The 13,575-nt window shown below is 39.8% G+C and overlaps 1 protein-coding gene across 1 annotated transcript; it reads right to left on the bottom strand.

The window, feature by feature from the left end:
* Positions 1-10,008: 10,008 nt before the first annotated feature.
* LOC121299286 (tigger transposable element-derived protein 4) lies at positions 10,009-13,308 on the bottom strand. Its single transcript, XM_041226959.1, has 2 exons — positions 13,137-13,308; positions 10,009-11,879 (listed from the first exon to the last, which is right to left on the bottom strand). The coding sequence occupies exon 2, from the start codon at positions 11,762-11,764 to the stop codon at positions 10,247-10,249; it is 1,518 nt and encodes a 505-aa protein (XP_041082893.1). The 5' UTR covers positions 11,765-11,879; positions 13,137-13,308; the 3' UTR covers positions 10,009-10,246.
* Positions 13,309-13,575: the final 267 nt, after the last annotated feature.

Genomic DNA, 13,575 nt, shown 5'->3' on the forward strand with positions numbered 1-13,575 from the left:
TAAGGGGTCTCCAACCCTGGTCCTGGAGAGCCCCTATCCAGCAGGTTTTCTAGGTGTCTTTACATTATCAGTGGCTAAAGATCTAGAACACATGTTAATCTTGACTAATTAATCCAATAATTGGTGCAATTAAGTAACAGAGATTGGCCGAAGCAACCACAGCAGCTCTCCAGGACCAGGGTTGGAGACCCCTGCTCTAGTTATTTAAAAATGACACTTCAGAGTACAATCCTTTGTAAATGTCCATTTTATATATATATATATATATATATATATATATATATATATATATATATATATATATATATATATATATATATATATATATATATATATATATTAGATTGTGTCTCTTCACATTCGTCATCATTGTAATCCAGTAGGGAATCATCTGTTAATTTTTAGTAAAGAAAAATATGTTTAGGTCTGAAAGATAATGCCCAATTAGTCCTCATTTACACTAATAATTGGGAATGGTGGCTCAGTCAAGTGTCAATGTCAAAGCTATTGATCACTGAAACACAAACAGGACTAATTGTAGACAGAATAAACACCATGTATTAAGAGAAACATATAGTAAAATATTAAACCCACTGACTATAAAGTGTTCTTGGCCACAAGGGCTTGTAGTTAAACATCCCATCACTTGACAAGAAGAACCAGCCAGGAATAACTGTACTAAATGGACTTTAAATCAACTTACACTTTCATGAACACTTACCAATTTGTTGTCCAACATTAGGAGGTAAAGCATTCAGTGAAGCTGGACCGACACCTGGCTTTTCAAGAAAAGGTGTGTAAGGGCGCTTGGGTGGCAGTACAGAGGCTAAAGATGTTCCAGGTTTAATGTCTTCATCATCCTGCCTCTCTCTTTTAATCTTGTTAAGTGTTGAGGCCTTCAGGGTCATCAGAGAACAAACAGAAAACAATGTTTAACACATAAACCTCAACACTAAGTCACTGATGTCAAGATTAGTCAACCTGGCCTGAGAGAGAGTAATACTGGACTGTGAGAAGAATGGTGCTGTGAGAAGACTGGAAAGGATTGTTGGGCTGTGGTGGACAGCAGGTTGAGTTCTATCTCAATGTGCACAGTAAAAGCCACCAATTTAAGTAGGTGTTCCAGAAAACAGTACTAGTGAAACCTTAAATACTAAATATCCAATACATAGACCTGTCTGAATGCTTTTTGAGCTTGAATAGTTACAAACAATGAAAAATAATGACAGCAAAAACAGAACAGGCAGGTATTTGTACCTGCAGCAGTCCCTTACTTTCTAACAATACTCCAAGAGCCACAATTCTATAAACTAAAGTACAATCTTTTCTTGCTCCACTTTTATAAGCACATTACACACACACACAAATGGAAAGAAACAAAATATAAGTTCTTACTGCAATGCAACTTGCCTCCAAATTTGTTCCTGTCGCCATATCTAAAGAATAAAACAAGAAAAAATATATATAAATTTAGTTGGCAACCATGAGCTTTACAAACCTAATTTCCATTGTGAAATATTAGGAAATAAAAATACTTTGTTAGTAATTGGATTGATTGACATAATTTGTATTAAACAATACTCACCTTTATGAACTACTAGGCTGCCCAATAGGTTGAGTTGCTCCATGTCAGTTTTCTTAAACTCCACTGTGAAGTCCAGTGCGTCTGCATTCCCAGGTTTACTTCTCTGGAGCTGCTGCAGAGACGATTTCACAAACTTCTGCAACTCAGTCACTTCTTCATCAGTGGCATACTTGATTATGTTCTCCACCAGATCCTTGCTGCCTTCAATTCTCTTCTGCACATCCTCCATGTGAAGCACCTTCTTGCTCATCTTGGCATCCATTCCCTTGTAAATTCCCTCTAGCTCTTTCAAGAGGTCTTCTCCTTTCTGCTCCACCTTCCTCATAGCTTCGTTCACTGACACCTTGATCTGTTCTTCCAACTCCTTCTTTCGGGACTGATGGTCGCCCTTCAGATTCAACAGCTTCTTCAAGATGTCTTCAAAGGCATCCTCCTTCTTACACAGCTTAGTGCACATTTTATGAAGATTATCCTTCTGCTCTTGGGCCTCTTGCTTGATGTCCCTGTACTCATGATCGGGAGGCTTGTGCATCAGTACAGTGCATGTGGTGCAAATGGACTTGGCACAGGTTCGACAGAAGATACTAAAAGGAATACAAATACAATAATAAATGCATTGACTTGCAGGAAAAACATAATTCCATAGGCACTATGATTTGCAATAGCATTAATCACAAGACATAAAAAGCATACATACAAGCCACTCAAAAATATGAATAGAGTAGATGAAACAAGTCCTATATTTTCACTTTGGCTTCAGAGAAGTCCATTCATTCTGCCCCAGCACTATAAGATCAACAATTTTTAAAGCTATGTATTGTCACCTGATAGTCTGTTTATCGTGGTCGGGGCAGTAGGGCTGCCTCTTCTTCCGAGCAGTGGCCAGGAATTCCTGGGAGCTCATCACTTTCAGGGACTCCAAGCTCTCCACTGAGTGACTGTCCTTCGCTATGAACACCTGGTGGGCTTCAAAACACTTCTGGCACAGAAACTTCTCGCACTCGAAGCACATGGACCCCGCCAAGGCATTACAGCACGAGCAGGACAGGTCACCGCCCCTGCATATCTGTCTCAGGATGTCCAGTTTGCTTTGCAGGTCCGATAAAAGTTTGTTGTCCTTCACCTCAGCCTTCTCGGTGGGCTGGTGGCAGGTGGGGCAGGTGATAACGTGAGACCCATCCTGATCGCTCAAACATGTCTGACAGAAGCTGTGCAGGCAGGACAGCAGCTTGGGGGAGGTGATGCTAGAAGAGCAGACGCCACACTGCAGGGACTTGTCTGAATTTAGGGCCATGATCCTATAAAAAAAAAAGTAAATACATTGTTTCTGTGTATAAGACACTATGTGTACAGCATTTAAGTGTAAATAGAAAAGACTGATACAATGTTGACTATAGAACATGTTAGCCACACTATACACTTTCTACTATGTAAACACAAAGGCAAACACCTATATTTGGCCTACATATTTCTGACATTGGTTAAATGTTTATTGGCTAATGTTTAGATATAAACTCTCTCTCTCTCTCTCTCTCTCTCTCTCTCTTCTATATATTTAGAAAGGTTGTCCCAAAACATCAGCTGTATAAGGGTTTATGTGAAAAAGAAAAGGAAAAAAGAATCCCTTGTTTAATTTATTTTGTTTTATTTCACCCTGAGTTATAGCTGAGCAACCACCAGAGAAACGCTGAAACTAGTGTCCCTGTAGCTAAATTAACCTTAAGAGAATTTAAACTAACTAGAAAATAAACACAGTCTCCCTTCTGTAGGACAATTTGTGTGTCCACTGTCCAGTGATTCAGTTCAATCACTTGAATTGATTAGTGCAAGCTCTTTAGTATTAGATTTTCTAGTTTTGTGCATTTAAATCATAAATTCAATTGCCAGATCAGAGATTTTCCCTCCAAATCTAGAGGTTTTACGTTTCTGCTCAGGGCAATTTGGAGGTTAGAAATTTGGGGAGTTTTTCTTTCTGAAACTAGTTTTTTTTTTTTTTTTTTTTCTTAGCTGGATTGATAATGTGCAAGTCCTTCCTTTAGTAAGATGGAAGATGCTCTATGATATCATGCCTGTTGGCAGTCATGACCTCTGACCGCTATAGAATTTAGATTTACTTTGACTGCCACAACATTATAAGATCACTTTATGTGCAACAGGTCTGGTCTGTTATGCATACAATTTGAGTGAGGGGCACAGGTTTTTGTTGAAAAAAAAAAAAACGACTTGAATGTTATTTTGCTGCTGAAGTAATGTATCAGTATTATTTTCTAGCTTGTTTTTGTGCCAATGATTTTACAATTTAACCACGGTGTGCCAACATATTGGGTTAATTTAGAGGTTTAAGAATTATTCAAGTACAGTGTATTCCAAATAATTGCACACCTGATAATTTTATATTCCTGGTAACTTAAAAAAGTAAAAGCACCTTTCTTATGAAAATGCACATGCAGTGGATTCCTCTTAATTGCTTGTCAGTTTTATGCATTTAACCTGAATATACGATTATATAGAACATATTGGTAAATTTTCATAGGAAATGGGCTTCACAATTGTATGCAATTACAATCGGGCATACAAAAATTAAATGCACCTGTAATATAATACATTGTACATGTTACTGATAACTGCATAAAACGTTTAGATTAACAAGAATCTACTGTAATATGATTTTGATGTGCTTCGTATTCTTTAAGTTGGATTTCAGTGATACTTACATTAAATCACTACATACTGAACATTTCACAAGCCTATGTGAATTTACAGACAGTACCGATACAATCAGAAAATAGCATTACCAGCTGACCAATTACTAAGAACTGTTTCTCAAAAAACCTTTGTGAGTTTGTATTGCTTATGAAAACGCTACATTCCATTGCTTACTTAAATTAAATAAATACACATATTATCAACGTCTTTAAATACCAAACAACATTTTACAACAGTAGACACGCCTGAATAACAACAACAACAACATGAACTTACAAATTTGATAAACAAAAATTTGCTTTTTCAATCCGGATGGATGACTGAGGCCCCTAGTCTTTTGCAGCCTTATTTCAGGACATCAAAACTTCAGTTTCGATTTGCTAAATTTACGTCACAGCAGTAAATTGATGCGCCTTTTCAGTGGAAGTACTGCCTGTACAAACATGCGGCGTTCCCTTTCAATTCGAATGACAACCATTACCGAATGGGAAGAGCCTCTCTGACCGTCAATCACTGACCATATATACAAAAGCTGTCCTATCAGGGCCCTGCTGTGAGGGGGAAGTCCCTTCCACCTCCTGTTGAAGAGGGACGTCCTCACAGTAATACATCGCCATTTTCTCTCTCCTGTCACTGAGACAGGTCGTGGATAGCTTTCGCTTCTATAAACCGAATTTGGCTGATTTGTTGGATTTATCCAGGAATTTAAAAATCGAATCCATGGTAAAATCGCGCTTGGAGCGTGTCTAAAGAGTGCTCTCGCTATATTCTCGCGTCAGTTTTCTGACTAGAGCTGGTTCCGACCCCTCTTAAGGGATTAGCGAGTGGCCATTGCTCTTTTCACTACACAAGGCCTTGTGTAGTTGATACACAGTGTGGAGAGCTGTTGTGGTGCTGTAAGGAGATTCCTCGGACGCTCTCCTACAGGTCAGAATATATCAAAGGTTGTTGGGGCTGATGGCAGCCACCTCGAGAATCCTTCCACTAGGGCTGCTGAGAATACGCCTGCTTCAAGCCTGGGTGAACACACTCAAGGTGCACCTGTTCCGAGATCGGTACCGGCTGGTGCAAGTGTCCTGACAATGCTGGAAGACACCGGAGTGGTGGCTCCATCTGCGCCTCGGATCTCCCCTCGGATCCCCTCACAGAAGGGAAGTGATCACTACAGACGCCTCCAGCCTGGGCTGGGGAGCAGTCTGGAACAGGAGAGGAATAAGAGGTCAGTGGAAGGGACATTGGCAGCAAGCGCACATAAATGCACAAGAGCTGCAAGCAGTGAACCTGGTGTTATCCCATTTTCGCCAAGCGCACAAACATGTGCTGGTCCAGACGGACAGTACAACAGTGGTAGCCTACATAAATCACCAAGGCGGCCTGCGCTCACTGGGCCTTCGCCACGCAGTGCACAGACTCCTGTCCTGGACGCACAGAAACTTTCTTACAACACTTGTTTGATGCAGGAAAATCAGCGTCCACTTTGAAGGTATACCTGGCAGCAGTATCAGTGTGCCATGACAAAATTGACTCGATGTCCCCTGGGGCACATTTCCTGGCAGTGCAGTTTCTTAAAGGGGCTCGGAGGCTTTGTCCTCCCATGAAATGTATGGTCCCCAAGTGGGATCTAGAACTGGTACTGCGGGCTCTTATGGGTCCCCCATTTGAGCCCATGGCGTCAGCAGAACTGCGCCCTGTTTCATTGAAAGTGGCATTTTTAATAGCCATTACGTCTGCCAGATGAGTAAGTGAGCTTCATGCGCTGTCCATCAATGACACATGTATGGCTTTCACTGGAAGTGACTCGTGGGTAACATTAAGAACAAATCCATCCTTTTTGCCAAAGGTGGTATCCTCATTCCATATTAACCAATCAATGCTTTTGGAAACTTTCAGACCTTCCCCGCAAAACTAGTCAGAGGTGGACTGTAGATAACACAAGCTATGCCCAGTTTGGGCTCTGCGCTGTTATTTGGATAGGACGGCGTCCTGGAGACAGTCCAACCAGCTGTTTGTCTGCTACGGGTCCCGCTTTAGAGGTCAAGCCCTATCGAAGGAACGTCTAGTGCACTGGGTGATAGATTGGATACACTTGGCGTGTGAACAGACGGACTCCCCATTACCGGGAGACATTACAGCCCGTTCTACCAGGGGCCAGGCAACTTCGTGGACTTTCCTTCGTGGTGCCTCCTTAGATGAGTTATGCAGTGCTGCTACATGGACAGGTAGTCAGACATTTGTGCGTTCTTACCACCTTGATGTTACAAACTGAACAAGACCCTCTCTGGGCTCTAGAGTTTTGCAGGCGGCATGCCCTTAGGCGTCATGTGGGCTCTGATGCTATCACCGTGGGGCTGTAATGTCAGTAATCTGGAGCCACGACAGCTTTGGTACAGCTTTCCCATTCGGTAATGGTTGTCATTCGAATTGAAAGGGAACGTTAGGTTATTACCATAACCCTGGTTCCCTGAAAAGAGAATGACAACCATTACCCTTTGAGGTCATGTCCAATGCTGACTTCTGTTGTCGAAAAAAAATGGCGATGTGCTACTGTGAGGACATCCCTCTTCAACAGGAGGTGGGAGGGACTTCCCCCTCATAGCAGGGTCCTGATAGGACAGCTTTTGTATATATGCTCAGTGATTGACGGTCAGAGAGGCTCTTTCCATTCGGTAATGGTTGTCATTCTCTTTTTCAGGGAACCAAGGTTATGGTAATAACCTAACGTTTTAGTTTGTACATAATTGTGCTACAGAGCTGGTTCCCAATCTTTTCTCTTCAGCGGTACACCTAGACACACTTCATTCTTTTTTGAGGCACACCACTATATTGTCTCCAAATGAACTTGCCCTTTAATTGCCTCATTTTAAGCTGTTTGCAACCTTTGCCATTCCTCTAACATCATTGACTTTATTGTACAGACTGTGACAAGTATTTTCAGTCAACTCATACATTCACATCAACAAGACTCCAAATGATATAAAACATTTGTTTTATATGGTGAACAACACATAATACAAAAGTTGTACCACTCAAGAAACATCAACTAACGATATAACATCAACTAACGTCATACTTTCTGTAGTGTGAGCAAAACTTATTGTAAAACTCAACTAAGAGAATACAATGACATGCATTCTTTATCTGAGCTATTTAAATCCTGCTTTGAAGCTATTTTTTTAAATATAGAATTCATTTGGAGTTTATCCTCTTCATCTTAGAGGCACTTCTTTTGTTTTGAAAAAAAAAATATATATATATATTCATAATTAACAAATAAAATGTACAAAATTGAAACCTATAATTTATTTAAATTAAAAAAGAAAATAAATTTCTCCTTTCTCGTAAGCCTGTGCAAGACAGGGAAATCAGGCATAAATTCAACGAAGAAACTGGAAATAAGTTGTGCTTAAAGATAGTTGATCCTGCGCTGCAGTATAACTCCCAAACGCAGTCTGCTGCTCTATTTTAAAGACGTCACAGATTTTGTCCAGTTTTTGTAAACACACTATTCTTCAGCTCTTCTTTCAACGGCTCCTGAGGCTGCTGCAGCAGCTCACTGGGATTTTGCAAGTGAGAGCGCTTCATCTTTTCAAAATTGAACCCGAGTCTTGCCAGCTTCTGAGCTGTGGTTTTGGAGATGGCTTTCCCCTCCGCTATCACTATCATCATTTAAAACTATGAACCTAATTTAGATATTTTATTTAACATCTTGTAATCAAAGAAACTACACAATTACAAAAGTCAGCCAGAAGCCATAATAGTAGTTGTAAGATTTCTAAATGTCACATTTTTCAATTTTTTTGTTATGTATATGGAAAACTACAAAGCGGTATGTAATTCAATTTTAACATAATATTATTTGGCAGGTTTCAATGGACTTTATGAACCAAAGTTAGTTAATTCTATAGGGTGATGCAAAACTTTCAACATAGCTGTTGAAATACGTATTTCTCATTGCATTGTACTGTAATGTACTGTACTCGATCTAAACAATGGTGGATCCAACTGGCTCTACTATTTAGATCATTATAGAGGGCTTTTTGTGTACCAAGGTTATGAAAATCAATCGAATATACAGTGTAGTATAAATTTATATTAGCACCATGTAATACCTGTAATAGAATTCCCTTGGGAATAGTCAAATTGACCATTGCTTGATTAGGTTCATAAGCATGGCGTGATCCTCAAACAAGTGTAAAAGGTTGTCTAGAAGCTGTGATAAATCCAAAGGTTATACCAAATTGTAAGATTCACTGAATGGATATCAGTATACTTAAGATAAAGACTTTCCATTACTAAACATATTATTGTTTATTTGTGACTAATGCTAAGACTTCTGTATTTAATAAACTAGTCAGACAGCTACATGGTTGAATAATCGAAACCACAGGGATACCTTGTGTATATTGCTGTAGGCAAGTCTGAAAACGCATTTTATTATAACTATTAGGAATGGAAGATGGACAGGTCCATTGAACCGATATGTATACCAGCATGGGTTTGTTTGTCAAACAAATTGTGTATGGATGTTTATGTTTGTAAAAACCTTAATAAATATCTATTGAGTAATTAATTTGTTTCTTGTCCTGATTTTTTTATTTAACATGTCTGGTCATACCCAAATCCCTGCCTCATAGCAACTCCACACAAAGGCATGATGTAGTAAAGTCTGGACTGCTATGGAAACTCCAATGACAGAACAGCAAGGCTACCTCTGTTGGCTCCATCAGCTTCAAATGTTTTTGTAAGAAATAACATAAAATGAAAAAAAATCAATGAAACAGGACAAAAACACTTCAAACAATCTCCTATATTTTCTTGTCTGTCTATTAGCAGCCTAATTCGATGTTATTTTCCAACAATTTACTGAAGAAAATATCTAAGTATAACTTATAAAACTGTATAAAAACCATTCAAACTGTAATTTGGTATATGCAGTTGACTCTGCATGGCCTCGGGACTGGTGTGAGGCCATACACCAGACTACTATTTCTCCCTACACCCCCACTTGCCCCCTCTGCTCTTCCCTCACAGGCAGATCAGCTTCACCCCCTCTGCTCCCCCGCCTCCAGAGCCCGCTCCTTCTCTTTCCTTGTCCCTCAGTGGTGGAACGACCTACCCACGGATATCAGAACTGCTCAGTCCCTGACCACCTTCCGGTGCCTCCTCAAGACACACCTGTTCATACAGCATCTGTAAACCTCACAACTCTCCACTATACTGGACTATATGGCACCCAACTGTACTCGCATCGAACTGCTCCATAGCTTGCTGTACTCTATTACTGCTCTTAATTATAACTATTCCCTCTATCTTGTACTTGATATCTGTATTCACATTTTTGGTAACTGTTCTTATTTGAAATTGTTCTTATCCATGTATTGTACTTACTATGTGCTCTTAATGGACTATACTGGTATAAGCAAATAGTTTTGAACTAGAAGTTAACTGTTCTTAGTCAAACTCGCTCTTAAATGTAATTATTTACTGTATTATTTATTTTGCTATTATTTGAATTTGACCTTATTTTCTACTGATTTTATTGTACTGTATAACTGCTCTTAACTGTAATGTGATATTCTACAATGTGATTTTCTGTAATAACTGTAAGTCTCCGTCTCCTAAGGAATAAATACTAATTATTATTATTATTATTATTATTATTATTATTATTATTATTATTATTATTAATAATAATCGTAGTGAAGGAATACACAGGGATACAATGACAATAGGTCTGTATATACGACTCGTTTTTGATCAGATTAATAACTATTTTATTCTTATATTTTAACAAGTAACTTAAAATACTGAACATGTTATAAAAAAAGCCAACTTGAAATACGTTACACGCTCAATGCAAACAACTTATTCTCTGGCAACGCACGATATGACAAGTAAAATAATGTACAGTATAAAAGTCAGTTATTGTAATACAATAATACAGCTAGGTTGTGACTACAACCTAGCTAAAACATCTTTGATGGAAGTCTGCACAGTATTCGGCCGATTGAGCTGATAAACAACTGACTGTAAACTGTAAAAACTGTCATAAGACTGACAACCATTTGCCTCCATGAAGGCTCGCAGCGTGCGGAGGCTCTGCAGGGCTGCTGAGAAACTTGGGCCAGTTGTTTCTTTAGCTGCTTCCTCGCTATCGTCAGGCTCCAAGTCTGCTGTCTCTGGCGATTGCTGGGCGTAAGCACACATGTCAGTGTCAGATTTCTCTTCATCAGTGGCTAGGTCGTTGTCTATAGCGACGTAGCGACTGAAGTCTTCTAACTCCATTCCTGCTGGCACAAAGACATCTGAATTGTCCTCACCATCGATCACTGGCAGCTCTGCTTGGTATAACTGTTTAATGAAACTGGCTCGTCGGTAGCAGTTGGCTATGGTCAACTCAGTGATTTTGTTCCAGGCTTCTCTCTGCAGATGCAAAGAGTCCAAGAGGGTGAGTTTTCCGGCTTCTTGTACTGCTGTTGCGTCGGATTCTGTGCTATCGATAGTGTTCACGAGCTGCCGAAGGAAAAGTGACCTGTACTGCTTCTTGAAGTTGGCGATAATGCCTTGATCCATTGGTTGGATAAGAGACGTATTGTTTGGAGGAAGGAAAACGAGTTTGATGTTTGTTAATCTAACGTAATTGACGTGTGCAGCACAATTGCCACATAGCATCAGAATCATTCGTTTCTTGGCTCTCATGATATTGTCTATTTTTTTAAGCCACTCTTCCCAAATTTCTCCTGTCATACACGCATTCATATTGGCTTCATAGGCCACTGGCAGTCTCTTTACATTCTTAAAGCAGGGTGGATTCTTACTCTTACCGATAACTAAGGGCTGCAATTTCTCGCTTCCATCCATGTTACACGCAAGCAGTAAAGTGACGCGGTCTTTTGCCATTTTCGCTCCTGCCGCTTCTGACCTCTTTCCATCTGGAATGGCTCTCCAGTGCAACCCAGTTTCATCTGCATTAAAAATGTCTGCTGGGTTGTAGTCTTTGATAATGTCGGGAAGCAGCTCCACGACTCGTCGCTCCGCAGTGAAGACGCCTGCTTCTTGCTTCTCCCCGCGCTGCTTTTTAAACCTGATGGAATTGCGCTCTTTCCACCTTTCTAGCCACCCGCTTGTGGCTTTGAAGTCCAACAGCCCGAGCCCTTGTGCTAGCCGATTGGCTTTCTCCATCAGTAACGGGCCGCTTACAGGAATCTGTCTGGTTTCCGCTTGAATAAACCACTGCAGAAGCGCTGCTTCAACATCTCCAGCTTTCCCTGCCCTGTTGCGCTTCCTGTGGGGATTCCCGTTATTCTGCCATTCTTCCAAGATCTTCTCTTTGTTTTTCTGGATCCTTGAAATGGCGCTTTGATTCACGCCAAAACTTAAAGCAATTGATGTCTGACTTTCTTTATTGTCTAATTTTTTTAGCACTTCAACACGTTCTGCAAGCGCGAGTGTTTTGCAGATTCGCTTTGCCATTTTCTGTGTCTTTCTAGCCCCTGTTGTGAATTTCTGTATTCCCCGCCCTTCGTGTCTCTTCGGAACGCCTCCTTCCTCTCTTCACTCTACGTACACGACCAGCTACGGAAGATCCCTAGGGCCAAGTGAGAAAAAAACAACAACAACAACAAAAAAAAACAAAAAACACGAAATTTAGCTATTCTACATAGGAGGCGGAACAGGCAGAGCTCAGAATTGCTATCTGCGCCTCAAAATCACCACCGGATTTTAATGAAGTATTTTCTAGTATACATTGCTTTTTTCACATATATTACATAAAACAAACAAATAAACAACTCCCCAGATAAATCTTGGAGTAAGCATGTTTTACATGATCAATAATGAATCTACTTGCCATAAGGTAATTTAATGCTTTTTAAATATGTGTGCCACAGAGACCTGAAGGGCGGGGGATGCAGAAATTCGAAAGCTTTTTCAGCCCATGCCGTTGCTATGCGCTCTACGTCACTGCTATTTCTGAATTATTATTTTGTTAAATGCAATGTAAAATGGACGTGCAGCTTCATGCAATTAAGCGAGTTATCCATTTATCCGTATCATACAAACATAGAAAATGATGCGCTAAAAAATAGGACCAGATGCACACCGTGCAATTAAGCAATTTTATCTGCTAAAGTCATAAACTGCTACACATTTCTTGTCTAAATCTGTATGTTATCACTGGAGTATTTTCTCACTTTATTTGATTTGGCAATTCTTTAAGGGATCATTACAAGTTGACAAAGTTAACCTTAGTTACTATTTCAAGCCAGTTCAGAGACCAGGACACAGTTGGAAAATGAGCAGACAGGCCTAGTACAGAAGGTAGGATTTTTCTACAGAGAGCTGAATGTGTGGCATGGCTAGTAAGTTAAGTTGGTGCCACTGAATCACTGGGATGCTTTGTGAGACACCTAGACAAAGTTACGGGATCAATTAGCTGTGAGAAACAGGACAAGCAGTGTGGACCCAAGGGCCTCTTCTTGTTGGTAACTTTTTAAAAGTTATTTCTTTTCTTTTTGGAAAACAATGCCCTGACATTAGCAGAGCAACATTCATAACAAGCATTAGTTTTTTTTGGAAGACCATTTTTTTCCTGTGCCTTAAGTAGAGGACTTTGTGTTCCATAGTAATAGCCCCAGGGGAAAAGATGAAAGGAGCTGGGTACGATAAGGCTATAGAGATTTGATACGTTCACAAAAACAGCTTTTAATTGTATTAAATCATTTAAAATTAAACTGCATTATATTATCAGCCCCCTAAAACATCATTTTTCTTACAGCTTAGCCTTCTACTCCACATTAGTTTATTAATAAACTAAAGTAATAAATTAAGAATAAGATAGACTTACCAGATCTTGGGTTTATGTTATATGTTATTATGAGATTTATTTGAGGATTATAATCAGGAACTGTCTCAATGAAGAAATCTTTCTTTCCTAAAAAGTTTTAAGTTTTAATTCTTCAGAAAGGCTCTGCCATTCCCCAATAGATTGTAAGTAAGCCTACATCAAGTGAATGATTAACTGCTCATGGACTGAACCCTGTATGTATTTAGTTCAAATGGAAACCGTTTTATCCGGTACCTAATTTGAAATGTTGAGTTTTGAACGTCAACTCACGCCTTCGAGCCAATCACATCTTTTCACCTACCAAACCTAAGCAAGGGCTGCAGCCAAGCTTCTAAGCCCTGCCTCAAGGGAAGGGCCCAGCCTGGCAGTCTACGCCTGGACTGTGCCTGTAAATGTGTTTTTTTGCACACACCCCCTTCCTCTTGTGTTTGCTTTTCAA

This window comes from Polyodon spathula, chromosome 24, assembly GCF_017654505.1.
Source record: "Polyodon spathula isolate WHYD16114869_AA chromosome 24, ASM1765450v1, whole genome shotgun sequence".
NCBI lineage: Eukaryota > Metazoa > Chordata > Actinopteri > Acipenseriformes > Polyodontidae > Polyodon > Polyodon spathula.

Coding starts and splice junctions, on each gene's coding strand:
- LOC121299286 (XM_041226959.1), bottom strand. CDS start 11,764: ATGGCAAAGCGAATCTGCAAAACACTCGCGCTTGCAGAACGTGTTGAA.